At 41.4% G+C, this 26602-nt stretch overlaps 1 protein-coding gene and 1 long non-coding RNA gene across 3 annotated transcripts in view; one reads left to right on the forward strand and one right to left on the reverse strand.

Moving 5' to 3' along the window:
* The window catches only part of HGD (homogentisate 1,2-dioxygenase), a 43436-nt gene extending 16834 nt beyond the window's left edge, over positions 1–26602 (reverse strand). The window contains exons 1-6 of one of the 2 annotated variants that reach the window (XM_055568310.1): positions 26035–26601; positions 19705–19776; positions 18828–18916; positions 14956–15061; positions 3212–3271; positions 1369–1460 (exon numbers count right to left, since the gene is read on the reverse strand). In XM_055568310.1, the coding sequence (XP_055424285.1) occupies positions 1369–1460; positions 3212–3271; positions 14956–15061; positions 18828–18916; positions 19705–19776; positions 26035–26049 (434 nt within the window). In that variant the 5' untranslated portion in view covers positions 26050–26601. Of the gene's footprint in view, positions 1–1368; positions 1461–3211; positions 3272–14955; positions 15062–18827; positions 18917–19704; positions 19777–26034 lie in introns of both variants that reach the window. The other variant, XM_055568311.1, reaches the window with a different exon arrangement.
* LOC129643581 (uncharacterized) lies at positions 17872–24863 on the forward strand. The gene is made up of 3 exons (XR_008710393.1): positions 17872–17973; positions 19720–19850; positions 24706–24863. It is a non-coding gene; the product is annotated as an uncharacterized LOC129643581 (long non-coding RNA).

Consider the following 26602-nt stretch of genomic DNA (forward strand, 5'->3'; position numbering starts at 1 on the left):
CCTGAAGAGGGGATGTTTGACTTGAGATCTGAAGAAATCATCTAGGCAAGGACTTGGGGATGAGAGTGATGTAGGAGAACATTCCAGGCAGAAGGCTGCTCTGAGGCAGGAGGGTGGATGGAAAGTAAAAGGAAGTGAACAAAGGCTAATGCATTTAATAGCTCAAGTAGAGAGGGAGAGGAGGGGCCTCATATCACATTGAACATCTCTAGTGTCTGGCACCCCACTCCAGAACTCTTGCCTGGAAAATCCCATGGACCAAGGAGCCTGGTGGGCTGCAGTCCATGGGGTCGCTAAGAGTCAGACACGACTGAGCAACTTCACTTTGACTTTTCACTTTCATGCATTGGAGAAGGAAATGGCAGCCCACTCCAGTGTTCTTGCCTGGAGAATCCCAGGGACAGGGAGCCTGGTGGGCTGCCGTCTATGGGGTCGCACAGAGTCGGACACGACTGAAGCAACTTAGCAGTGTCTTGTCATGGGGCCATGATCTTGGCCCTGATTCATGGCTCAGAGAAGTTAAATGACTTGTCCAGGGTCGCTCAGCCAGGAAGAAAGGACTGGGCTTTGAACACAGTGGTCTGGTTCCAGAGGTAGTGGGCAAAACTGTTATGATACTCTGCTTCCCAAAGAAACAGGAAAAATACCTTTTATATATAAGTTTTTCTGATTGAAAAAAAAAACCTAACATGTAAGTTCTCCTATTCAGGATCTTTAAGCTTACACAGTTATTAGTCTGTCAGTTTGACCTGCCACCAACAGGTAGTCCTAATGACTGCTCAGGTAGTATGACTTTGGACTCAAGAATAGCCCTGGGGAACCTTAGAAGTTAAGGACATTCTGACTCAAACCTGGTTAAAGTCTAAATGCTTCTTGGACTACTCCAGCTTTCAGTGCCCCATTATTCCTTTTCTGCTTGCATTGTTATGTGACATTCTGGCTTCCCAGGTGGTGCTAGTGGTACAGAACCCACCAGCCCACACCCCCACCCCTGCCAGTGAAAGAGACACAGTTTCCATCCCTGGGTTGGGAAGATCCCCTGGAGGAGGAAATGGCAACCCACTCCAATATTCTTGCCTGGAAGAATCCCATGGACAGAAGAGCCTGGCGGGCTACAGTCCATGGAGTGGCAAAGAGTCAGACACTACTGAAGCAACTTAGCACACACGCACAGGACATTCCTATTTATGTCACAGGAGTCAGTCAAGATAGAAATGCTCATTTATTGTCATTATTTTTAAATGTATATTAAGATTGCTCTGGGGTTAAAAGAAAAAAGCAGTAACAAAAACAACCACCCAGCCTTCACCCTCTGGGCAGCAGCTCTTAGGGAAGGGGGCTGACCTGCTGTAGGTCTGAGCCACTTACCTATTCCCCATGGAGGTGTTACAGAGGAAAATGTGGATAGCAAGCCCATTGTTGGACCTGATGTCTCCAGCTCCACACAAGGTGTGCAGGCCCTGGGAGAGACCCGCACAAGAGGGAAAGGTGAATGCAGCCAGCCCTCCCCTAGGTCCCTGAGAATCAGAGGCAAGTTCTACTAGGGTCTTCCCTTTGGGACCAGGCTTCCTATGGGGAGCCTGGAATTGACTGACTTATGTTTTGTAGATGGTGGCCCACCCTCATTTCTAGGCATGGCCCTAGATCTGGATTGACTTAATGGCTCCATCAAAATTGACCTTAGAGAACATCAGTTCATTACTTGACATTTTATCAGTGTAGTGCCTGAAGAAGAGTTTCCTTTGGAGGTAAAATCAGGCATCTAGGAAGCTTGGGGAGGAAGGGTGCAGCATTAGGGCCCAATGAATGATCCTCAGATAACACATCACTAAGTGGGCAGCTGTCTGCTTACAAATAGGCCCTAATATTTCCAGAACAGGATACAGGAAAGTATTCTGACTAACTGTAATCCTCTCTGCTAATAACCCACAGTCCCAAAGACCTTACGGGCCTTTCTGAAAGGAGGGAGCTCTGCTCTCCAGATATCCATAGTTCACCCAGGGTGAGGGATTTCTTTTGGTATTTTAACTCATTTTGCAAGTTTGGGGCCTATTTTGATGAGCCTTGCACATGGCTTGGAGCATTTAATATGGATAAAGAATTTGATAGGATACAAACAGTTTGGCCTAAGGCTGGGTACCTGGACTCTTCTCTAAGTAAGCCATGGACTGAGGGTGGTCTGCAGAACCCTCCCCCGGCTTCTTTGAGCCCCACCTTCTTATAGCTCCTGGCCTTTCCCCTACATATGCTTTCTCTGAGCAGAGATGTTCCAATAATCCCAGCACCTGTAACTACCAATCAGAACTTTTAATCATCATTGTGCTAACCAAAGTTGCCACCCTGAGTTGATGCTATTCTAATCTAGGGATCCATTTTGGAGAGTTCATGACCTTGGATGAGAAAAAAAAAAATGATATATATATTTCTCTAACTTTTGACTGAAATTTATCATTTCCTTGAATTGATGTGAATGAATGTAAGCAACAAACCCTAGTGGTTTTAGAAGTGCCTGTAACAGTATAGTCGTTTCAGATATCTCAAAATATCATTTATGCTCATACATTTAATAACCATAGTTATTAGATCTTTTCATAGATCTTGTGATTTAGTGCATTAAAAAGGCAGCATAAAATAAAAATAAAAAATGATTAACATCAAAAGAAAAAAACATTCTATTAAAAAAAAAATCTGTCTGAGAAAAAAAAATAAATAAAAATAAGATTGGTTAAAAAAAAAATAAAAAAAAAAATAAAAAGGCAGCATATATATTACTCTAAAGCAAGCCAAATTTGTTATTTGAATAGTTTATCATTATATTTCAATATAATTGGCTACTTTGTAATTTTATGTAATTTATTTTATGCATTTAAAAACACAGGCTTCCAGACTATCAAAGGAGTCCCTGGAACAAAAAGGCTTAGAACCCCTGTTCTAGGCAAGAACAAAGAAACCTGAAGTCAGTAAATGCTCGATTTCCACTGGCTGTTTGGAGATGTTGTAAATAGCTCACGAGTGCCCTTTGGTGTCAGGGGCCATATGGTGCTGGTAAGTGAGACATCCCTTGGCCAGCCTGGAAGGCGGAGGCAGGTGGTGCTCTGTCTGCTGCCTGCCTCCAAGGCTGCTTCTGCTTGGCATCCAGCCTGAAAGTGGCTGTATCGCCCACCATGGGAGAGAAGAGAGTGGTGGGCAGGCGTGGGTAGTATTGACTTACATTCACGAAGTCCACTTTCTTCTGAGAGGCTTTTGGAATCTCAAATGGTTTCCATCGCAGCTGGAAAAAAAAAAAAAAAAAAAACAAAAAACACAAAAAAACACCACACACGCATACAGGAAAGTTATTTCAAAAGGGGAAACCACAGACTTTCTAAATAAATCACATAAAAAGGACAGCTGCTCCCTCTATGAGGCTCTGACGACTTGTGATTTTGCTATTTTCAATTTAATAATTATCCATCATTTCCTTAAAGGGGCTCAGTTGGGTTCTGTGTGGGTATGCAGGGTGGGTGTGTGTGTGTGTAAGAGTGTGTGTGTGTGAGAATGTTTAACCTATATGTATACATACTGTCTTCATTCCTTAGCATTTTAAATTACAAAAATATAAAAAAAATCTTTGCTTCCTATTTCAGAAGCTATTTCTTTTAACATTTTGCTCAGGCACATCAGTGAGTTTTGACTGATGCTGCTCTTTGTGCTATTTATAATCAGCTCCCTTTCCTGGCGTGGCAGCCTCACTATGTGGGCTCCTGACACAGCAGGGGAAGGTTCTAGTTCTTAATTCCAGCCCTTGGAGTTTTGAATTATTTCTTTGAGAGAAAGAAAAAATTGAGATTGCCTTTAGTAAGTGCAGTACCAGGTTCAGTTTCTTTACCAAACCCTGTGCTCGTCCCCAGGCTGCCTGACAGTTCAGTTTAAATCACAACAACCTTTAATTTAATAATGAAATGATCTAAGCAAGTGGGAAATAAAATCAGCAGGTCTGAGCTCTACTAGAAGTATCAGCCCAGCACTTATTAATCAACTTGGCAGCAGGCCTGACCCAGACAAGTTGGCAGCTGATAGCCCCAGCAGCCTCAGGACATCTCAGGGAGGGACCTGCCCCCCAAGGGCCGGCTCCACTGGCTGCAGTGCCTGGTCAAGGCAAGCCAGGCTGGGCCGCCAGGAGGTCGTGGGGTTCAGCTCATTCAGTAGTCCAGAGAGGCAGCCGGGTGCGGGAGGAAACAGAGTGGAAAAGGCGGGTCTGGGATGATCCTGCCTCTCCGATGCACACAGTCAGACAGCAACCTTTATTTCTTAAAGGCAAAGCAGGATTGTCACATTCTGCTGCTGCTGCTAAGTTGCTTCAGTCGTGTCTGATTCTGTGCGACCCCATAGACGGCAGCCTTAAAAGAATGTAAGACGTTGATTTGAAAAACATTGAAATCATGCTTCAGAAAGAAGGAAAAGGCTTAATTCCACTAAAGATGATATTTCATGGAGGAGCTGCGGGACCTGAGAGCAAGAATCTAGGAAAGGGTTTCTCCTCTCAGGCACTATTGGCATTATGTGTCAGATAATTCTTTGTTGTGGGGGCTGTCCTGTGCACTGTAGGATGTCTGCCAGCATCCCTGACCTCTGCTCACTGAATGCCAATAGCATTCCCACAGTTGGAAGAGCCCCAGATGTCTCCAGACATCGTCAGACGTCACTGGGGGACAAACTTTCCCTGGTTGAGCACCATGGACATAGGAGGATATTCCCCTGACATCAGCCAGGGCCAAAGCTAAGCGCCGCTGGCTTCTTGAGGGAGGTTTTCGTCTACCACGAACCGTTATGTGCCGCTCCCTCTTCAGTAGCAGCATGGAGTTTGTAACCCAGGAAGACTGTCTGGAAGATCATACAATCTAGAATCCTGACTCTAAGACAAGTCATCATTCTAGATTTCCCAATGGAAAGGATTTACTATACTTGGCATATCACAAACAATAATAAAGATCCCAAGGGGGTTCTGATAAACCCAAAACCCAGAAGAAGAAGCCAGCTTTGGGTCTTCTTCAGGCAAGAGTTTTGGTGCAATATCATGTTGAATGTGGGGAGGTAAATTTGAGGAGAGGATAAACAGGAAGAGGCCCTGGAGTAGAGAGTAGGAACATCTCCTGCTAAACGCAGATGTTCAGACTAACTACACGCTGTGGAGCAGAAACTCAATCCAAGGCCAGCCCAAGGGCACTGTGCACTGGGCTGACCCAGGAGACACGGGTTCTGTTGCTCCCTCTGTTCCTATTTATTCTGTGACTTCTGGAAAGTCATTTCATTCTTACTAACTAATTTAAATCTATAAATTTTTAACAGTTTATTTTATTCATACTATATATTATTGCTAAAGAGCCCCCCTCTATGGAATGCAATTATTAACATTTCAAAGACAATGAAATCCATTGAAGCATCCAATACAATATCTTGACTCTCGCGGATATTAATATATTTGTCCTGAATGATAGAATGAATGAGTAAATATAAGACACTGAGAACATTGCTAATATCTCAAAGAACAAGATTAAAGCAAATTTGTGAGACTTTTGGAAGTCCAATAACATTCAGGCAATAGCTAGTAAATTGAAAATTATTTTTAAAAGTCCTAAGATTGTTTCTAAAATATAAGTCAATTCTTTATACATCTGAAACCCCATAGTTTTTCTATATCCTTTCTGATTTTCTGTTCAGTTGTTCTATCAACTCTTGAGAGAGAAGTGTTGATGTTTCCCACTATAATCATGGATTTAATCTATTTTTCCTTTTTCTGCTATCAATACTTTATGTATTTTGCAACTGTGTTCTGCAAATTCTACTGGAAAATAAAGTTCTGCTTAGTTTAAGTGAAGTGGTCAAAAATAACTTGAAAAGCATCTTCAACAGAGACTAAAGTTAGAAGTAAAAATTCTTTCAATTTATCAAAGGAGAAAGAGAATCTGTGGTAACATTTAATGATCAGGATTTGAAGTTTGTGCTCAGGGATGTAAATGAAACTAGAGAATTGGGCTCAGTATTTCTAAAGTCAGAAGATTGGGAGGTGTACTGGATGATCTGAGTATCACCTCCCACAGTTGGTTTCTTTGCTTCACTGAGAGTCCCTCCAAAGTTGTGCTGGACTCAACTAAATTGTATGAGTTGGATACTCTCAACAACATTGGTGGATTAGAGGTAAACATATTGTTAGAAGTTGGTAATATCTATCCAAGAATTTGGAAGTAACTTGTAGATGCAGTTGTGATCACAATGGACAAACAATTGTTAGCAACAGCTATGGCTAGGTGAGGCTCAGGGTAATTCACTACAGAGAGTTTCAGCTCAGACTAGGAAAGATGGGGGAGGGAGATAAAATAGAACACTGGCTCATTAAATTCTTCGGAAAACCTAGAATTTGAGGGAAATGGCAGCATAATTTATGTGGTGAAAAATCAGGCTTTGAGTGACTCATTGGAGTTCTTAGAGGTAATTAGTAAGATCATGGGTAAAGAGGATTCAAATCACTTTGTTTAGACTTCTTTTTTTTTTTTTAATTAATTGTTTAGACTTTTAAAAGTCTTTTATGAGAAGACAAAAAAGATGTGCTAGCATCATATTTAGATGACATTTTTTCATGGACAGAAACCTGGATACTTGACCTTGCCCTTGAGTGTAAAGCTAAGGGCATTATATCCCTTACTTAGCACCCAGCATAGAGCAAGGAACATAGTAGTCACTCAACAAATAGTTGTCAGATGACATTTAATTCTCACAACAACCTTCTAGGGCTCCTGTAGTTATTATCTCTACTTTATAGTGATAAAACTAATGGTTTAGAGCAGTTAAATCTTCTTTACTAAAACTGATGCTAAAAATCTCTCAGCCTCCTTTAGTAATCTAAATCCTGAGCCCTTTAATCTCAGCCTGTCTTGATCTGCTTCCAAAACCATTCATGATCTCCATGGCCCCTGAACCCAGGTTTTGGCTCCTTTTAATGGCCTTGTACTTAGTCTTCTAATCTGGGCCCTTATCTACTGCTCCTCCAGGACTGAGTTGCCTTGACCTAATCTAACTCCTGGGACCCAAATCCTGCTAAGGTCCTTCAAGGTCAGCATTCCTTCCCTATATATTCACTTATTCAAATGATTTATTGTCCCTCTCCACATGCCAGGTTTTATGCTAGGTACTATATATTGGAATGCTTCAAGGTCAGCATTCCAATCCCTATATATTCACTTATTCAAATGATTTATTGTCCCTCTCCACATGCCAGGTTTTATGCTAGGTACCATGACAGTCTCTGCCCTTGGGCAAAGAGAAGACCCTGCAATATGGGCACGTTATGATAGGAAAACAAGGAAATGGGTAACTGGAAATGATTTTGGAAGAGAAATATAAACAGGAATGTTCCCTCAGGAATAATTCCTGGTGCAGGGCATATTTAACATTCTTACACATGAACAATAAAAGACACACACAACAGAATAGTATGGTTTGCAGATAGCTCCAACGTCTTTTCCAAGGAATTAAGTGCAAGTTGATGGAGATGTACTGTAAAAAGAGCCAGCATGCTGCCTAAAAGGGTTGAACAGGGCAATGTGCACTGCGGTGTTGGCAAACATCAGTGAATGCATTTAGAGAAATGCAATCTAGTCTATTTATAGGAGGATGGGATTAGAGCTATCAGAGAGTTTCTTCAACAAATACTTGTGATTCTACTGTCTGGAAGAAGGCATATGCTGGGTACTGCAGGTTGTAAGAAAATGAGGGAGACATAGCTCCTACTCTCAAATACTCTGAGAAAAATATTGGAAGAGTTCAGTGAAGAAAGTAGTATTTAAGATGAAAGTGAAAGTGAAAGTTGCTCAGTCGTGTCCAGCTGTTTGCGACCCCATAGACTATACCGTCCATGGACTTCTCCAGGCCAGAATACTGGAGTGGGTAGCCTTTCCCTTCTCCAGGGGATCTTCCCAACCCAGGGATTGAACCCAGGTCTCCTGCATTGCAGGCAGGTTCTTTACCAGCTGTACCACAAGGGAGTTTTAAATTATGGGTGAGATTTGGATGGGTGGATACTTGTGAGGGAAGTAGAGAAAATTCTAGGTAGATGAAAAAGCATAAAGCACCCAGGCAGGAAAATTTAGACTATTGTCCTAGGTTGGTGACGGTTCCAGGTTGGCTGATAGGTAGAGGACATGGAAGAGTGAAGTGTTTGAAAGGTATAATAGTGAACCACTTGTCTTGGGAGTCTGCATTTGATTGGCTGGGCAGTGAGAGAGAGGTAACAGCAGGATTTAAAGATTTCTGAGTAATAATTTAGTAAGCTGAGTCTGGCAGTAAGGTGTAGGAAAGGGTGGGATGGGAAGACACATGGATCAGTTAGGAGGCCCTTATAACAGCCAGGTAAGAGGAAGTGAAGTCCAAATCAGGTGGTGTTAAGAAAAGAAAGGAGAGTATAGATACCAAAGACATCTTGGGGGCAAATTCTACGGCAATGTTTCTTAAACTGTGGTCTAGAGCCAATCTGAATGGAAATCATCTGGAGAGAATCCTGTGTATCATCCCAGACTTACTGAATTAGAATCTCTGGGATGGGGGAGTCTGGGGAATCTATGTCCAGACCTACTGAATTAGAATCTCTGGGATGGGGGAGTCTGGGGAATCTATGTCTTCAACAAGTCGCCTTGGTAACTTTTATGTAGATGAGAATCATCATCTTATAGACATGGCACATAATTCAATGTAACAGGAGAAAGAAATTTTCATGATGACTCCAAGGACTTGCTGCTCAGTGGGTGGTGGTGGTGTAATTGCTGGTTGAGTGTGAAAGAGCGGTTGTGTCATTAACAGATCTAGAAAGCCTGAGAGAAAGGAAAGTCTGGCTGAGACTATGATGTCCTCAGTATGGATCCTATTGAGGCGGGACATACTCATGGCAGTGTCCCATATGGGGTTTGGAGTTGGGGGAGAGATTTGTAAACATATTGTAGAGATGTAATAGTTAATGTCATAGCAATGAATGATATTTGTTAGATTTTAAAAAGTAAAATATGGGAGATGTGGAAGATAGTGAGAGGGAGATAAAGTAGATCATAGAGTGTAAATGAGGTTCCACAGTGAAGGCAGAATGGCTTCCAAATACGACTATTGGGATGGACTTCCTGAAATATGGCCTACAAGTTACACCAAGTTTTGGGTTGGAATTATGTTGGGTGAAGTTAGATTTCTGCCTGCAGAGATGTATATTTGTGGGGAATTTGGGGGATAGGTGGGAAATGAAGTGGGCTAAAAAAAACCCTCTGCTGCTCAAGGAATTCCTCCTCTTAGTTCACCAAAGCTGGGTATTTCTTATCAATAGCAAGTAACCATTTGCCTCTAAGGCAAAGAGAGTCCAATAAAGTGGGAATCACTAACTGATAATTGGAAAAAAAAAATGGAGGAAGCACAGGGCGAATTGGGTTGAACTGTCTTCTCCTCAAAGTTCCTATGTATGAGTCCAAACCCCTACTACCTTAGAATATAACCACATTTGGAGATAGGGTCTTTACGGAAGTGAATAAGTTAAAATGAGGTTGTTGGGGTGACCCCTGACCAAACTACTGTGTCCTTATAAGAAGAGAAGTTCAAACACAGAGATGTTCAGAAGGAAGACGACATGAAGACAGAGGAAGAAGGTAGCCAACTACAAGCCAATCGAGAGGCCTCAGAAGAAACCCAGCTGCCGACACCTTGATCTCAGATATCTTGCCTCCACGGCTGTGAGAAAACAAATCTTTATTGGTTAAGCCACCCAGTCGGTGGTACTTTGTAAAGGCAGCCCTAGCAAACGAATAAAGAGGGAAGGGGCCAATGTGGGTGATAAGAAAGAGAAGAAAAGAAGATAAGAAAGACAAGAAGGAAGAGGAAAGGAGCAGCAGGAGAGTAAGTACTTCTCTCTCTCCTAAGAGGGTGATGGAGACAAGGCAGAGACAAGAAAGTATTTCAGGACATTGGAGATGGCTTCTGTTGCAGGTTTACATGATGTCATAGAACACAGGAAAGGACAGAGATCCAGGAAGAAAAGAGGCAAGTCAACTACTCCAGGTTTGGGGATATTGAGGAGAAAAGGGTTGTGTTTAGCCAGGGATGATTTATAATAATAAAAATGGAAACAATCTAAATACCAGAAAATAAAGGAATTATCTTGTAAACATGTACTGGGTAATTATGCCACATGAAAAACCATCTACACTCAAAGAGTTTGAAAAGACATGGGGCAAAGCATAAAATATGATGTTTCCATTAAAAAAAACAGAATGTAAAATTGTATTAGAGCATGACTGCATGTGCGTGCTAAGTTACTAAGTCCTGTCCGACTATGAGACCCCATGGACTGTAGCCTGTCAGGCTCCTCTGTCCATGGGATTCTCCAGGCAAGAATACTGGAGTGGGTTGCCATACTCTCCTCCAGGGGATCTTCCCAACCCAGAAATTGAACCTGTGTCCCTTGCATTGCAGGCAGATTCTTTACCACTGAGCCACCAGGGAAGCCCTTCTGTGCTCTACAGTATGACCTTATTATTTATGTATTTTATATATAGTAATTTGTATCTGTTAATCTCAAATTCCTAACTTATTCCCCATCCCGCTTGTTTGCTAAGTCTGTGAGTCTGTTTTTTGGCCGTGATCATGTTTTCCAGGATCTTAGTTCCTTGACCAGGGATCAAACCTGAACCTTGGCAGTGAAAGCATGGAGTCCTAACCACTGGACCACCAGAGAATTCCCTGTTTCTGTTTTGTAAATAAGTTCATTTGTATTACAGTTTAGATTACACATTTAATTAGTATAATAATCTCTACTAAGTTAAGTTAGACAGAGAAAGACAACATCATATACTTTTTTAAAAACATCATTAATTTAAGAGTATTTATAGCCTCTTTTCTGTCCCTTACCTGCTCCCTACAGAAAATTCTGCTTTGCTCATTCCCATTCCCTCAATCCTTGAACTTCAGTCTTACCATGTAAATCAATGTTTTGTGCGTGCGTGCGTGTGCATGTGCTGTGAAAAGTGGATGAGGACCTACTCTCTGACATTTTCTAGTGGCACAAGGTAGGGGGAGGCAGAGGCAAGCCAGGTACTTGTGGTCCAGGCCTGAGTTGCTTGGGAAAGGTAAGAGCTCGGGGAAGTGGAGGGTTGGAGTCCAGGGAAAACTGGGGAAAGAGGATTTTAAAAACTGTTGCTGTGGGTCATATACTGGATGCTCTTTAGTGTTTTCAGGAGAAGCAAATGAAGATTAGGATTATTTTTTATTACTTTTGGTCTCTGGCTGCATGAGACCCCAGATCCTATTTATTTACATACATGTGCAAATAAGAAGACTGGAAAGAAAGAAACCAAAACATTGGAAGTAGTTAACTCTGCATTAGTGCGATTATTAGGCACTGACACTTTTATGTAAGTTTTGAATAGAACATGACATAATAGTAAGGGGCGATTATTGTTGTTTAAAGAAAGTACACGTATTCGTACTTTCAATAGAGTGATCTGGGCAGGTTGTATCGCAAAGGGTTAGGAGTGAATCGAGGGGATAAAGTGGGCTTAGATTACTTTCTAAAGGAGTCACTATGAATAGGAATGACAGGCAAAAGCTTGAAGAGGCAGGAAATCCAAGACATTTTTGGTGGGAGGGGGTTTTTAGAATAGTGAAACCTAAAGAATGACAACTTAGACATCAAACACTCTGTAAGGATGTATTGTTTTGAAACAGGATAATTTGTGTGTCCTGGAGGCAGAGGGAGTTTTATGATGTGATCTTTTACTATCTTTGAAGTATTTCTCACTTGGTCCAAATAATACTGGTTGAGGTCTAATAGGTAATTTCCTCAGTTTAGGCTTAACTGGGTCAATAGTCTGATTTTCCAACAGTCAACACAGTAGGGTTAGGGCTATAGGGATAACAAAGATAAACTTTAAAGGACTCTGACTGGTAAAGAGGAATGCTGATTCAGGAATGCTAATTGAAATCTGTAAACTCACAGTTAAATTGGATGTATATTTGTTTGTTAAATTCTGGGATTCCAGAAGTTAGAGGAATGTGCATGATGCACAAAATTAGGTATATTTCTTATGTGAGATATTAATGGTTTGGACTTATGTCCACAGCTGAATCTAAATATAGTCAAAGTTTGCATTAATTCTTAGGTGATTAATTAAATATACACTAAAAGAAAATGAAGGCTTGGAGGACATCATTTCCAATCTTCCTGGGAGAAAATCACAGATGACGATGATGATAGCTTATCCCAAAATGCTCCCTTGGAGGAAACATTAAGTAACTGTCATGTCTTCAAATACTCAGAGATGACTAATACAGGGAGTTGGTGAAGCTGATGAAGCATTGGATTGGGTCTGTGACAGGTGAAGACATACCTATTGTACAGGTTTCAGCTGAGAAGACTGTCAGATGGATACCTAAAAATAATTTTCTCAGACTTTCTCGGTGAGAGTCTGGAGTACATATTTGGAAGAGGTTGTGGGGGGTAGGAGGAGTGATGAATGCAGATTGGTGTGGTTAATTAACGAAGCATAAAATTGGAAAGAGATATTAACTTGTCAAGAAGGTGTAAACAAAAAGACAAAAGGATAAATTTTTCAAGAACAGCCAGGGTGTGAATCAGGGTGTAGATTACAGAGTCGGAGGAGGATAAACCACCACGTTGATGGAACTGGTGTCCAACCTGAAGTACAATTGAGTTCTGGGGCACATCTGTCCCCATTTGTGTGAGCACAGAGTCAAAAATGAGCAGGAGAAATATTGGAGAAGAAATGCATTTGGAGAAATGCACTATGGTGCAAGTGTTTAAAGAAATTCAGAACAGGAGGAAGGTAACAAGTTCGAGGAGAAATGCAAAGCAAGGAAATGGGGAAGGGGAGGAAGAAACAAGTGTGTACTGAGGATCTACTAGAAACAAGCAGAAACTTTTGATGCATCTATTTGGATGCCTCTGGATTAACTCAGGCTTTTAAATGCAGCTTCCTCATTAGCAGATACACACCACTACATATAAAATAGATAAACAGCAAGGTCCCACTGTATAGTACAGGGACTATACTCAATATCCTATAAGAAACATAATGGAAAAGAATATGAAAAAGATTCTATATCTATAAATAAATCACTTTGCTGTACAATAGAAACTAAGACATTATAAATCAACTGTACTTGAATTAAATTTTAAAACTGCAGTTTCCTCAAACTTCTCTCTCAGAACGTGTGTGCGCCAACTACTTATGAAATAATGAATTAACATGCACAACTGATGTACTTGACTCTCACCTATGGTGGGAGACTTCCATTTTCTACTTTGCTAATTTCTATATCATTTAAGTTTTTATAAATACATATTACTCTTAAAATAAGACAAAATCAGAAAAATTCTATCAGAATGAGGTTAGCTTCCATAGAAAAGCCACTTATACCTCCAAATAATCATTATGAAGGGTTGCACTCATGTCAAATAAAATGTATCATAGTAGTCATAGAGATAAAAATACGGTATAATAAAAGGATATTACTGAGCATATTACACATCACACTCACATTTTCCTTAAAGATTAGGTTTAAAACTTCACCCTCCACCCCCAAAAAATGACATAAGTATGTCTCCACTGTTGCCCACACAATCACATCTAAGATTATCAAGTCTTAGATAACTGTGTGAATGATATTAGCAGCAGGCACAGTGGAACTCCCCTCTTCACCCCATATACCAGGGTGATAGTTATCTTAAGGGTCCCATGATTTAATTCCCAAGTATCTGCCTACAGATTTTGCCTGCAATCCTTCTTTTAATTAATGCTCAATGGTTTTCAAATTTAGCTCAATGGTTCTCAAATTTAATGTACATAAGAATTACCATAGAGAGTAGCACACACAAAACCACATATCTTATACTTTATGGGGAGTTAAGGGATTTTTCAGAGATGGTTTGGTTTGAACTTGTTTAACTTGCTGATTTAACAGCCACCTTGCTCCTTTGTATAATATGAGATTTGGCTCCACTTGAGAGAACTATCAGAAACTTAATTCGGGATTCTCTTTGTTGAATAAGAAAAGAATTAGAAAATTTACTGTGGTTCAATTACCTTCTCAACTTTCCAAAACAAATATCCAATAAATGCTTAATTTCTGTCCTGACCATGAACCCTTTAGAAGTATAGGTATCCATCCTTTGTTTTTGTTTTTTTCTAATATAATGGGGTCCTGTTATTAAGCCATTGGGTCTATTTATTAATCTAAAACAAATGAGTATGAGCATTGTAACTCTAAAGGAGAAATTGGAGAATTTGAGATATAATCCGTTGAGAAATCAAGCAGATTCTCAGAGAATGAACAGTGACTTGACCGCTCAAAGACAGCGGGTTAAGGAGAAGGCCAGGGAGGCAAACCTAGGTCTGTTTTCCTTTCTGCCTTATCCTTTTGTTATTGGTAACATGTACCTCAACTCAGGGGCAAAGAGAATACACTCGGGTGCTCAGAAGGTAAAAAAAAAGAGCTCAGTCTATTATAGCCCTGGGTGTCTCTTGTTACTGAAAGCAGAGTACATAAACAATATGCAGAGGGAAAGCCCATTTGTCACTAGACCAAAAGAAGGAAACTTTCAGACAAGGAACTGAGGTTTGCAGGTGACAGTTTAGGTGAAAATCAACCAGTCTACAGATGTGTAGATGTATTTTCACCAACCTATATAATTTCCATTAATTTACTGGGCACTCCTGCAGCTAGAAAAATGAAACCTTATACACACACACACGTGCACAGGCACAGCCAATCACTTCCAAAATTCCTACCCAAGTTTGGGCAAAGGAACAGATACACTGTAGCACTTATTTTAAAAATCTATCTAATTTCTCAAAGACCCAGGTTAGGCTTAAATGTTTATATTTAAGGCTTTGGATACACGCTTCTCTCCAACTCGTAGGACCAGGTTACCTGGTTAGGATCAGGATCAACTTCGTCCCAGTTGTGAGTGATGTGGCCTTGGTCAATGAACTCAAAAGGCTTGTGAGAAACTGAAGGTAGAATCCTATACAGCCAGCTGTGGGGAGGAAACAAGGACACACAAAACTTAGGGTGATGTTATGGGTGATGCCCAGACTGTCTCAGGAAGTACCATCAGGAAGACACTCAAGTCCACAATGATCTGTGGGCTTTAATGTGAGATGCAATGACACAGCATCACTTCTTAATAGCCACTGTTGCCCATAGCCCTGCCTCTTCTCACCTTTCAACCCTACCCATCAAATGGAGAGTTGGAGGCTCTAGCCCTCGGTTATTTCCATGCTGGCAAAGAAAGAATTGGCTTTCCCAATGACAACTATAAAGGAAGGGGAAGTACCTTGAGGGATATCTGTGCAGGCAGACCCACAGGAAAACATTAGCTTATATATGTCATTGGATCCTAATCTTTGCTCTGGCTCTAGTAAGTGAGGAAAATGAAGCCCACACAGTTTGAGACAATACAGGTGGTTTCTTTGTCATTTTTGAAATATTAATCAATTTTCTTACTTAAAATTGTAAAATTAATTCATGCCAGTGCTAAAAATAATTCAAGCAATTTAAAAAGTCCCAAAAGGTAAAAGACTTTCTCCTCTAATTTCTCCAGCGCCAGTTCTCAGAGGCTAATTAGAACTGTTTAACAATTTTCTTGTGTATTCTTTCAGATGTTTCCAATGCATAATAAGCAAAATTGCCAAATTGCTGTACCATTTTAGTCTCACAACAATAATGTATGAAAGTGGCTGATAACCCACATCTTTACAAATATGCAGTATTATGAATAATTTTGACCTTAGGTGAAAAATGCTATCTAATTTTTATTTTGAATTACCTTTATTTATGAGTAAGGTTGAGAATCTATATGTTTATGGGCGCCTTGTAATTTTTCTGTGAATTACTTGCCCAAGTTCTTTACCGTTTTTGTATTGGGTTGTCTTTTTTATGCTAATTTGTAAGAGATTTAGGAAATTAACACAACTGTACTCTAAAATTATAAAACTATCCATATTTTCCTATAGCACATTTGTAACTTTGTTTCAAGCTTCTCTGGTGACTCAGAGAGTAAGGAATCCATCTATAATTCGGGAGACTGGGTTTGATCCCTGGGTTGGGAAGATCTCCTAGAGAAGGGAATGGCAACTCACTCCAGTATTCTTGCCTGGAGAATTCATTCTATGGACAGAGGAGACTGGCGAGCAGATTGTGAGCAGACAGAGGAGACTGTGACCATGGGGTCGCAAAGAGTCGGATAGGACTGAGCGACCAACACACATACATAGCCTTGTTTCAGTAAGAGGTGATTTTAATGAAGGAGCCCTGAAGGACCCCAGGAGGAGAACCATCCAGAAGTCGAGAGGGACACTGAAACTCACTAAGAGGGACCCAAGTCCTCTCAGAGGCTGTTACCCTGACAGAGTACAGCAGGAAAAGGAATACCACCTGGGGCAATGGAAGATTAGACCTGCTTGAACAGGTTCTGGCCCTTTAAGCCCCAGGACAGTCTACTTCAGGAGGTGGAGTTGGCCTGGCCTGAAACTGAGTCATTCAGGAGATCAAGCTAGATTTGTTCAGTTTTCTTCTGTTTCCTCGAGCTCTAGGTGAAGTGATCTCAGACATTGGACTTCAGACCATAAATTATTAATAACTATGCCTCGCTAGCATCTAGTAGTATACAAAATTGAGAACACGTTTGTGTGTCTTAGAACCAACTGTGAGATCCTGGGCAAGTTTTTTGACTTTATGTTCCTCATCCTTATCTCCTAGGATTGTTGTCAGGATTCAGAGTTTATGTACCAAGAATGCCTGGTAGAGTAGGTGCTCACTTATTAGATGTGTGTTGAATTGTTTATCTGTCTACCCCTATCATCTACATTGTTATGATGGTCCAGATTTTCCACATTCTCTGTCCTGGCTTTGACCTTCTCAGGACCAAAAGGATCAGCTAACTAATCATAAAAACCAACCCCTGATAGATATACTCTCTGACAGTTTTTGGGTGGGGGTGAGGGGCCCTGAACTCTGTTGTTGACTAAATGTAGGAATACCAGGCTTTCTCACTTACGGATGGGGTTGGCTCCATCTTCCCCCTGGGGATTTTGAGCATTTTCAGAAAACTTGTGGATACCTTTGAAGAGTTCTAGACAGATGGGTGAACCATGCCTAGTGTCCTTTGTTTTTCAGCCGAGTTGGTAAAACTCCCCCGGGCAGCACTACATTGCCCTGGACAGAGATTTAATTCTGATTCAGGGAATGGTGCCAGCATCTTAATGAAATGCCAACAGCTCCTTTTCAGCCTCCTGGAATAGAGCTCTACTCCTGCTGGCTGAAGATATTGCTGAATAATGGGGGCAGGCAGCAGAATTCAGAGTCCAGGTGTTCCGTTAGTGAATGGGTCATAAAGTCAAGAACATAGCCACAGAGGCCAGGCTGTCATAAATTAGAATGGACAAGAATTGTCTGTGTGCTTACCTTACCTTGGCTATCTGGGCTTGCAGAGAGAGAGAGATGATTAAATAGTGACAGAATAAATCCTGATTTGACAAGTATGGGAAACTATCTCTTCCCCTCTTCATGTGCAAATCTAGTGAGAGAGAAGCAATATTGATATCGATGTGATAACAGCACCTGCCACTCAATTTTCTGACAGCCGTTTAGGGATACCATGTATTAAAGGCAGACACTCTACTATTGTGGCAATAATGATGATTATGGTAATTAATGTTAATTGAGCACTCACCAGGTACCTGGCAATGTGCTAAGGACTTTGCATACATTCTTTCCTTTAATCCTCTTCAAGACTATGAAATAAATACTATTATTATGTTTTCTACAAATGGAAAACCAGAAGGCTCTAAGAGGGTAGATGACATGCCCGAGGTCACACAGCTGGAAAGAGAAGGAGCCAGGATTTAAACTCAGGAGGCCTGACTGCAGTGTGGGCATGATTAACCGGTAAGGGGAACAATCTATCATATGTGTGGTCCATGATGCTCTTGTACTCACTGTCTCATTTACTTCTCAGGAAGACTCTCTGGAGATAAACCCAATCATCTTCCACTAAGCAGTACAAGACTGCCTACCCTCCATCCCTAACCTCCAATATAAGTAGCAGCCCTCTTTGGGGATACCTTCATCTGGTCTGAAATTCTTGCAATTGGACACTACTTGTTTAAGTCACAACACTTAACTGCCTCCCCAAATCACAATATATACTGCATCTTATCTGCATCATAGGAGTTAACCGAGGGAGTGTGTTCACTGACCTGGCTTGTAGGACATGGGAACATGACACATTGTGCTAATGAATGTGCTGGTTTCCAGCAAAGGCAAATTCCAAGGAGAAAAAACCTTATTAATTCAAACCACAAGGGGCCATAATACATAACCTTTCATCTAATCCATGCTTGGATTATCCAATATTTTCATCCAAAGAACATAATACTTCTAGTCAGCTGAGGAAGATATTGCACTGAATCTTCTGTAACTTTGAGTTAATCAGTATTAAAAAAAAAAAAGTAAAACAAAATTGGACAATTCCTAGGGGAAGGCCAGACTATTAGGAACATTTTTTTCTGAGTACAAGCAACAGTTTGCAAATGTAACTAGACATATCTGTTTTCTAGGCTCTATGCAGCTGTTGTCTCCACTTCTTCCAACAGTCACTTGATTCTAGCTGGAGATGAGATGCATCTTTCCCTGACAATGATCCAAGGCACAGCCTATAAGAAGCAGGATTTTGGGCAGCCCTGGGAGGTTGTGGCCTAGGTATAGGAGGCAGAATTAAATACTAGTTATAGTTCCCATACCTTCTTTTATTGGTGCTCCGTGGACAAGTGAAAGCTGATCCTGAGAGCTGCTCAGCATATAGATTGTAGGGGCAAACTTGAGGATTATTCTAAAACAAAGGAGGCAATAAATGACATCACTCCATCAGAAAGATATCCCACCTTCCCATGAAACAACTCAGTGGGGGGAATTCTGGCTTGGATGGGGATGCTCTGGGTCACTTACTGCACATGACCATCTTCAACCTATATATCTTTCTTGTAATAATGTTTTAGGTAACTTATTGTATAAAATTTATAAATTATAACCTATCTCACCCTTCAGAAACATCCCAATGCTGACGTATGAGTATATTTCTTTCTATTCTTACCCTCCAAAATGGGGATCCTATGATATGTGTAGTCTTATTAATAATAGCACATTAAAAAAGAGGAAACAGTATATCATGAGCGTTTTTTATGCAATGAAATAGTCTTCAAATTTTTTTGAAAAATTTTTGTTTGCCATAGTTTTTATTGTAACAAATACTAGTGTTAACATCTTTGTGCACACATTTTAAAACAAGGGCTGATTATTTTCTCCTCATTGTCATATCTTATGTGGTTCAAAGAAGTATAAGAAAGTCCCCTAACCCTGAACCTGGGGGATCCTCCTGAAAGCCCTACAGTTAGTCTTACTTATCTTGGGGGTAAGTGTTTTGCCATAGGTAACCATCATCCAACTTTAACTTTTGTATTATTGCTGTTCAGTATCCCAATTGTCTTAACAATCTGTAAAACTTTTAGACAGTTCACAGGCTAATACAATAGCCATGGTGGGAAGAGGCACTTGACCTGAAGGCTGGTCATACATTCCCTTAATTCAGAGTTCTCTAATTAATATTTTATTTACTCATACCTGTCCTTCTGGTAGGGCACCTGGGCAGCGAGGGTCCTCTGAGGCACACTCATTCCCGAATCCAGAAATGTACTGCATGTGACAAGACACAAAGGCCACCATTAATGGGACTTAAAGAGTATTCTGCTATTTGACAGTCTACGAAGGTAAGAAATTTCTATATGGACATGTTTTTATCATGTTCTATACATCATATCTTTACTATGTCTTAGCATGTGACCCATTTAGGACATAATTTCCCTGTGTGAATTTCAAAGACCCACAATTGATTGGGAGAAGAGTGCTGGATATTGCATAGACTCACCACCCCTAGCTGTACTTACTTAATTGATTTATGGGCTTGTTCTTAATTGTCCCAGATCATGGCATCCAGTCCCATCACTTCATGGGAAATAGATGGGGAAACAGTGGAAACAGTGTCAGACTTTATTTTGGGGGGCTCCAAAATCACTGCAGATGATGACTGCACCCATGAAATTAAAAGACACTTACTCTTTGGAAGGAACGTTATGACCAACCTAGATAGCATATTCAAAAGCAGAGACATTACTTTGCCAACAAAGGTCCGTCTAGTCAGGACTATGGTTTTTCCTATGGTCATGTATGGATGTGAGAGTTGGACTGTGAAGAAGGCTGAGCGCCAAAGAATTGATGCTTTTGACCTGTGGTGTTGGAGAAGACTCTTGAGAGTCCCTTGGACTGCAAGGACATCCAACCAGTCCATTCTGAAGGAGATCAGCCCTGGGATTTCTTTGGAAGGAATGATGCTAAAGCTGAAACTCCAGTACTTTGGCCACCTCATGCGAAGGGTTGACTCATTGGAAAAGACTCTGATGCTGGGAGGGATTGGGGGCAGGAGGAGAAGGGGACAACAGAGGATGAGATGGCTGGATGGCATCACTGACTTGATGGACGTGAGTCTGAGTGAACTCTGGGAGATGGTGATGGACAGGGAGGCCTGGCATGCTGCGATTCATGGGGTTGCAAAGAGTCGGACATGACTGAGCGACTGAACTGAACTGAAGAACAGGTTCTTTAATTCTGGGTCCATCGGGGAGTTTCTGAGAGGGGAGATGGCTCAGGCTCAACTCCAGGTTAGTAAGATCTTGCTTGCCTAGATAGAAACCTCCCTGAGGTTGGTGCTCCACTCCCCCTCCATACACTGAAACAAGCAGCTACAAGGAGATGTGTGGATCCAATCTGACAGCAAAACCCTTGAGAAAAAGCTGTCCAATCAACCTGGCTGCAGGCAAAAGCCTATATCATCTGGCTCACATATGGAGCACTTGTATATATGTTTGCATCTATGTGGATACAGGAAAACAAAATAGGAAGATATGGGTGGCCTTCAGGAGAAGGGTCAGACCGGAATCTGTCCTCAGTGGCACAAAGGAGTGCATTCTGACTGCCATCTGTTTACTTTATGTTCAGAGAGAGGAAAAGACAGTTTCTCAACAAAGTGTGCAGGTCCCCTGAAACTGATTCTGACAACGCTTAACACACCTGTGAGTTCTTGTTCACTCTCGGGCTTTTCTGCTAGTTTATAAGCTCCATAAAGGCTGGAACTATGGCATCTTGTTTACCTCTATATATGCTTTGTGCCTTATTTATAGAAGGTACTCAATAGATACCTATTGTTTTAGTTTTCCTTTGAAGCCTATGCCAACGCAAGAGTATGTATCCTGCTCTAAGTAGGGTTGTGTGTGTGTGTGTGTGCGCATGTGAGTGCGCATGCGTGTGCCAAGTTGCTTCAGTCAAGTCCAACTCTTTGTGACCCCATGGACGGCAGCCTGCCAGGCTCCCCTGTTCATGGAATTCTCCAGGCAAGGATACTGGAATGGGTAGCCATGCCCTCCTCCAGGGGATCTTCCCGACCCAGGGATTGAACCCACATCTGTTGCTTATCCTGCATTTGCAGGCAGGTTCTTTACCAGTAGGGCCGCCTGGGAAGCCCAAGTAGGGTTAGGACCAATCCCCCAAACCCTTTTCTTTAACTTAAACATCAAAAACGGCTGTTTTTTTCCCATAGTTTTTTCTTAAATGTACTTAGTTTTAGCCCATGAAAATGAAAGTGCAGCCTCACTCAATGAGTGAAATACCACCATCTGAGCACAGTCTCTAAGAGATATAAGAAGGATGTAAGTGGGTGGAGGATAAGCCCTCCAGAGTTCTCAGCAGCATGCAGAAGGAGCTTGATGGAATTCACCTGCAAGTGTGAGCACCGAGCAGGGCAACAGCTGCCCGTACTTGGAAGGAATAGCAAATGTGAAATGTTAGAACCTAGAAAGCAATGGAACTGAAATTATTCCTTTTTGCCTCCAGACACAGTATTTTTTTATATTTGAAAATCTATCAGCACTAAAAACAGCGAGTTATATTACACACAGATTGGTTAACAGCAGTGGCATGTAGTTTGGAATGATTTCTTTGGGGAAATGGCAGAGACCATCCAACATTATGACTCTCCGCTGAATACAATTTTCTTCTCTCTAAATGAACCTCGTGCTCACCATCAAGAGGATTGAATCTGAGCTGCTGAGAAATGGTAATGACCCCAGATTATCTTCAGCTCTGTGGAATGGAATTTTAGACCGGTCTTGACTGAAGCCACAGGGTGCCACAGTGCCTTCACTGTGCTCCACTGCTGAGCTGCTTCTGCAAAGGGAGGCAGGCAGGTCTGAGTGCAACAGCCGAGGTCTCTGGCAGGAGTGCGTAGGTTTACTCATTAACTTGCTTCATTCTTTGCAACTGCTGGCCTCAGAGCAGAGTCCAGGGTTATTTGTACATTGGAAACAGAGGAAAACAGACTTACTATGTGTAGTTTTAAAGCATTTGCTTCAGACTGCTTTAAAAAATAGAAAAGAAAGTACAAAGAACAGCTGGTGGTTGGGAAGGGAGCCACCCAGCTTGGAGAGAGGTGTGAGTTCTGAATTGGTTTCCCACTCTTAGCTGCAGTGCATTGGCTGAAGAGGAGAGTGGAAACTGCTGAGTCATTCTCAGACCAGTTGGTTTTCCTAATCTCCTGGGAGAAAAATTACAGATGAGTTTGTTAGAGCTTTAAATACCTTGTGCCTCACTGCTGAATGTATCAGAATGGAGGAAGCAGTGTTCTGTAGCTGCTTTCCCAAGGCTTTGAGATCAAGGACAGAATCTGAACTCTGCTCCTATTGGCTGTGAAAATCCAAGCTTTCAATTCCAGCTGATTCAGTGACTATACAAATACATCGTATACAAATAAATAAATAATTAAATCTGACGTTAAGTGTGTGTATTTATATGCTTTCTTCAATCTGGATTCTGAATAATTTTATCCAACATAAAAATATGATTTTGTTTCCTTCCAAGAGAATTATACACATCCTTTCCACATCCTTTCTAAAGAACAAATGACTGAACTCCATGTAATTTCAGTAGCGTCAGTTCCTTGGCAGTTCCCTAGTGTAGATTTCTAATTCTCACTTGGTCCCCAGGATATGATTTACTTGTCAGAGTAGTTTTATGAGGTGCTCTCGCCTGACTCTGATTCTGGATAACACCCTGATGGGATGAGCAGATGGTGTACCTCACCTCCTTTTACAGGGCATGAGGAAAAGTGAGAGAAGTCAGGGCAGAGATGGAACTATAGCTACCTTTTCCTCCTTTGTAAAGGGTCCAGTATTTTTAGTTAACCTTGTTGGGAACATAGGTTATAGATTGCTAGGTGAACTTGCCGATTATTTCAAGTGGATTAAACTGAAGAGTTTAATTATTTCAAGTGGATTAGGCTGAAGAGTGAGTGGCTCCCCAAATATATCTATGTCTTAATCCCTTGAATTTGTGAGTGTTGCCTTATATAGCAAAAGAGACTTGGCAAATGTGATTAAGAATCTTGAGATGGGGAAATGTCCTGGATTATTTGGGTGTGCCCTAAATGCAAGCAGGGCTTCCCTAATAGCTCAGTTGGTAAAGAATCCGCCTGCAATGCAGAAGACCCCGATTTGATTCCTGGGTCAGGAAGACCTGCTGGATAAGGGAGAGGCTACCCTCTCCAGTATTCTTGGGCTTCCCTGTGGCTCAGCTGGTAAAGAATCTGCCTGCAATACGGGAGACCTAGGTTTGATCCCTGGGTTTGGAAGATGGCCTGGAGAAAGGAAAGGCTACCCACGCCAGTATTCTGGCCTAGAGAATTCCATGGATTGTATAGTCCATAGGGTCGAAAAGAGTCGGACACGACTGAGTGACTTTTCACTTCACTTAAATATAATCATATATATTCATAAAAGAGGGTGGTAAAAGAGGATTTGACGACAGAAGAGGAAAAGGTGATATGATGATGGAAACAGAAATCAGAATGATGCACTTTGAAGGTGAAGAAAGGGACTATGAATCAAGAAATTTCTAGAAGCTGGAAATGCAGGGAAATGGATTCTTCCCTTGAGTCATCAAAAGGAACCAGCCAACACTTTGACTTTAATCCGTGGAAACGGATTTTAGACTTCTGACCTCCAGAATTTATTTTCCAGAAGAAAATAAATTTAGTCATTTTAAGCCATTAAATTTGTGGGAATTTATTACAACAGAAACAGGAAAGTGATACAATAATTATGTAGAGCAGGGGTCCCATCTTCAATTAACCATTAGAATCACCTCCAAAGCTTGTTAAATACAGACCCAAACCTAGTAAATCAAAATATTTAGTCCTGGGGCCCAAAGTCTGCTTGTTAAACATCTCTTCTTATAGAAATGAGGAAATCAAGACTTGTAGAAGTGAAACAACTTTAGAACATAGTGAGGTTCATTTAAAATTAAATTTTATTATTATATCCTTTGAATTTTCTTCCCCCATTTGTGCTGTTTTTATGTAAATGTGATTTCATTTGAGGCTTTGGGTTGGCATATCCATTACAAGGAATAAATAAAAGCAGGAATTTTTTTTAACTTAAAATGTGTATTGATTAGAATGATACAATCTGGCTTTCTGTGTTTGGATCTGTGATCTCTAGAGCTAACCTTTCCTTGCAGAGATTAGACAGCAGGCTGGGAAGAATGCCTTTGAAACTGAGAACAAAGACCAGCATGCAATTTACGTTGGTGTACTGGTGCTGTGCATATTAAGTTTCTTAAAAATTTCGGCAGGATAAGATTTTATATATAATTTATTTATAAATGGTAAGGATGTTTTCACCCTGCTGAACTTCCTATAGGATTTTCATCAGGAAATAAAGTTTTTATGTACTCCCCCTCTTCTAAGGCTTCAGCTACCATCATTGATATGATGACCTACTGTATCTTGTCTCCTGGGCTTCCCTGGTAGCTCAGATGATAAAGAATTTGACTGCAATGCAGGAGACAAGAGTTCAATCCCTGGGTTGGGAAGATCCCCTGGAGAAGGAAATGGAAACCCACTCCAGTATTCTTGCTTGGAAAATTCTATGGACAGAAGGGCATGGCGGGCTGCAGCCCATGGGGTCGCAAATAGTTAGACATGACTGAGTGACTAACACACACACACAATCACATATCCTAGCTCTCCCCTCTCCCCTAAGTTCCAAACACATACAACTGACCACATCCTGGTATCTCATCTTTGGTTGTCTCTGGAGCAACTCTAATTTGACTCTTGGATCTCAGAACATGCAGGGCTGTGTGTGCTGTGCCTTTGCACTCACTATTTCTTCTAGCCCCCATCCCTTCTAAGTTATTCAGTTTCAACTTCTCTCTTAAGACTGAGCTCAGGAAGAGTTTCCCTGATGACTTAGGTGCTAAAGAACCTGCTTGCAGTGTGGGAGACCTGGGTTTGATCCCTGGGTTGGGAAAATTCTCTGGAAAAGGGAATGGCTACCCTTGCCAGTATTCTTGCCTGGAGAATCCCATACATATTTTTCAATTGCAGATTAAATAATAAGGAATTATTTCCTAGAGGAGGTGCTAGGACTTCCGCTGGTCAAGGGCTGATTGTGAGCCTCAAAATAACTGAAGAGATTAAACATATCTAACTGGTGGGCTGGAGCCTGTCCAGGAAACTGCAGTGACAGGAGGGTGTAGAGTAGGGACTGGCAAACAGTCACAGGGAGAAAAGTGTCTGTCCATAGTGGAGTAGAGCCTTTATAAGGTCTACAGATTCCCAAGACAATCTATGAACTGAACAAGACAAGAGATGGACAATTAGACTGTCATCCATTTTCTTTGTCATCCCCCAGCCCCAGCCATGCTTATGGCAAAGCCTTGAACACAGTAGCTTGAACCAGGGCCTCTCTAAGTTAGTGCTAACTCTGACTCTCTGGAATTTTCAGCAGCTTCCATGAATTGTGGCTGAAGAAACCACAGCAAACTGGCCAGATAGTTTCTTACCTTCAACTCAGTCATTTTCCTTCTGCTGCAGGTGTGATGATTTCAGGAAACCCAGGCCCAGATGCTTCTGCTTCTCCTGCATACCACCCTCTGGATGTTATTCCACTTCTTCACTGTGCTCACTGGTCAGCAGGTCACTCAACTCAATCACAGGCATTTCCTAACTGGGCTACGCTAGGGAGAAAGTCCAGCATGCTTGTTCCCAAACTGCTTTCATAACTGCCTTTGGTTTTTATTAAACCTGGGCTGTTTCTAAAGAGTTTGCAGAGGCCTGTCTCCTCTTCACCCGAGATAAAGGTTGATCAATTATTTGTTTCAGGTAAAGGAAGGAGGGTCATCACTAAAGGCAGAGAATTTAAAGCTATGAGAGGAACTGTGGCAGTTAGTGCTTGGTGTGTGAGGCAAAGGTTTCTCCACTCAGTCCTGACGCAGGCCAGGAAGGAACACGGCGGAGTGTTCGCTCTCTGAGAGCAGTGAGGAAACAAGCTGTGCCCTGACACAGGTGTTTTCACATAGCTGCCCGAAACATGGACTGGGTCTGGACAGCTCTCCACAGTTGCCTCCCAGG

The sequence above is a fragment of the Bubalus kerabau genome, chromosome 2, assembly GCF_029407905.1.
Source record: "Bubalus kerabau isolate K-KA32 ecotype Philippines breed swamp buffalo chromosome 2, PCC_UOA_SB_1v2, whole genome shotgun sequence".
Taxonomy (NCBI): Eukaryota; Metazoa; Chordata; class Mammalia; order Artiodactyla; family Bovidae; genus Bubalus; species Bubalus kerabau.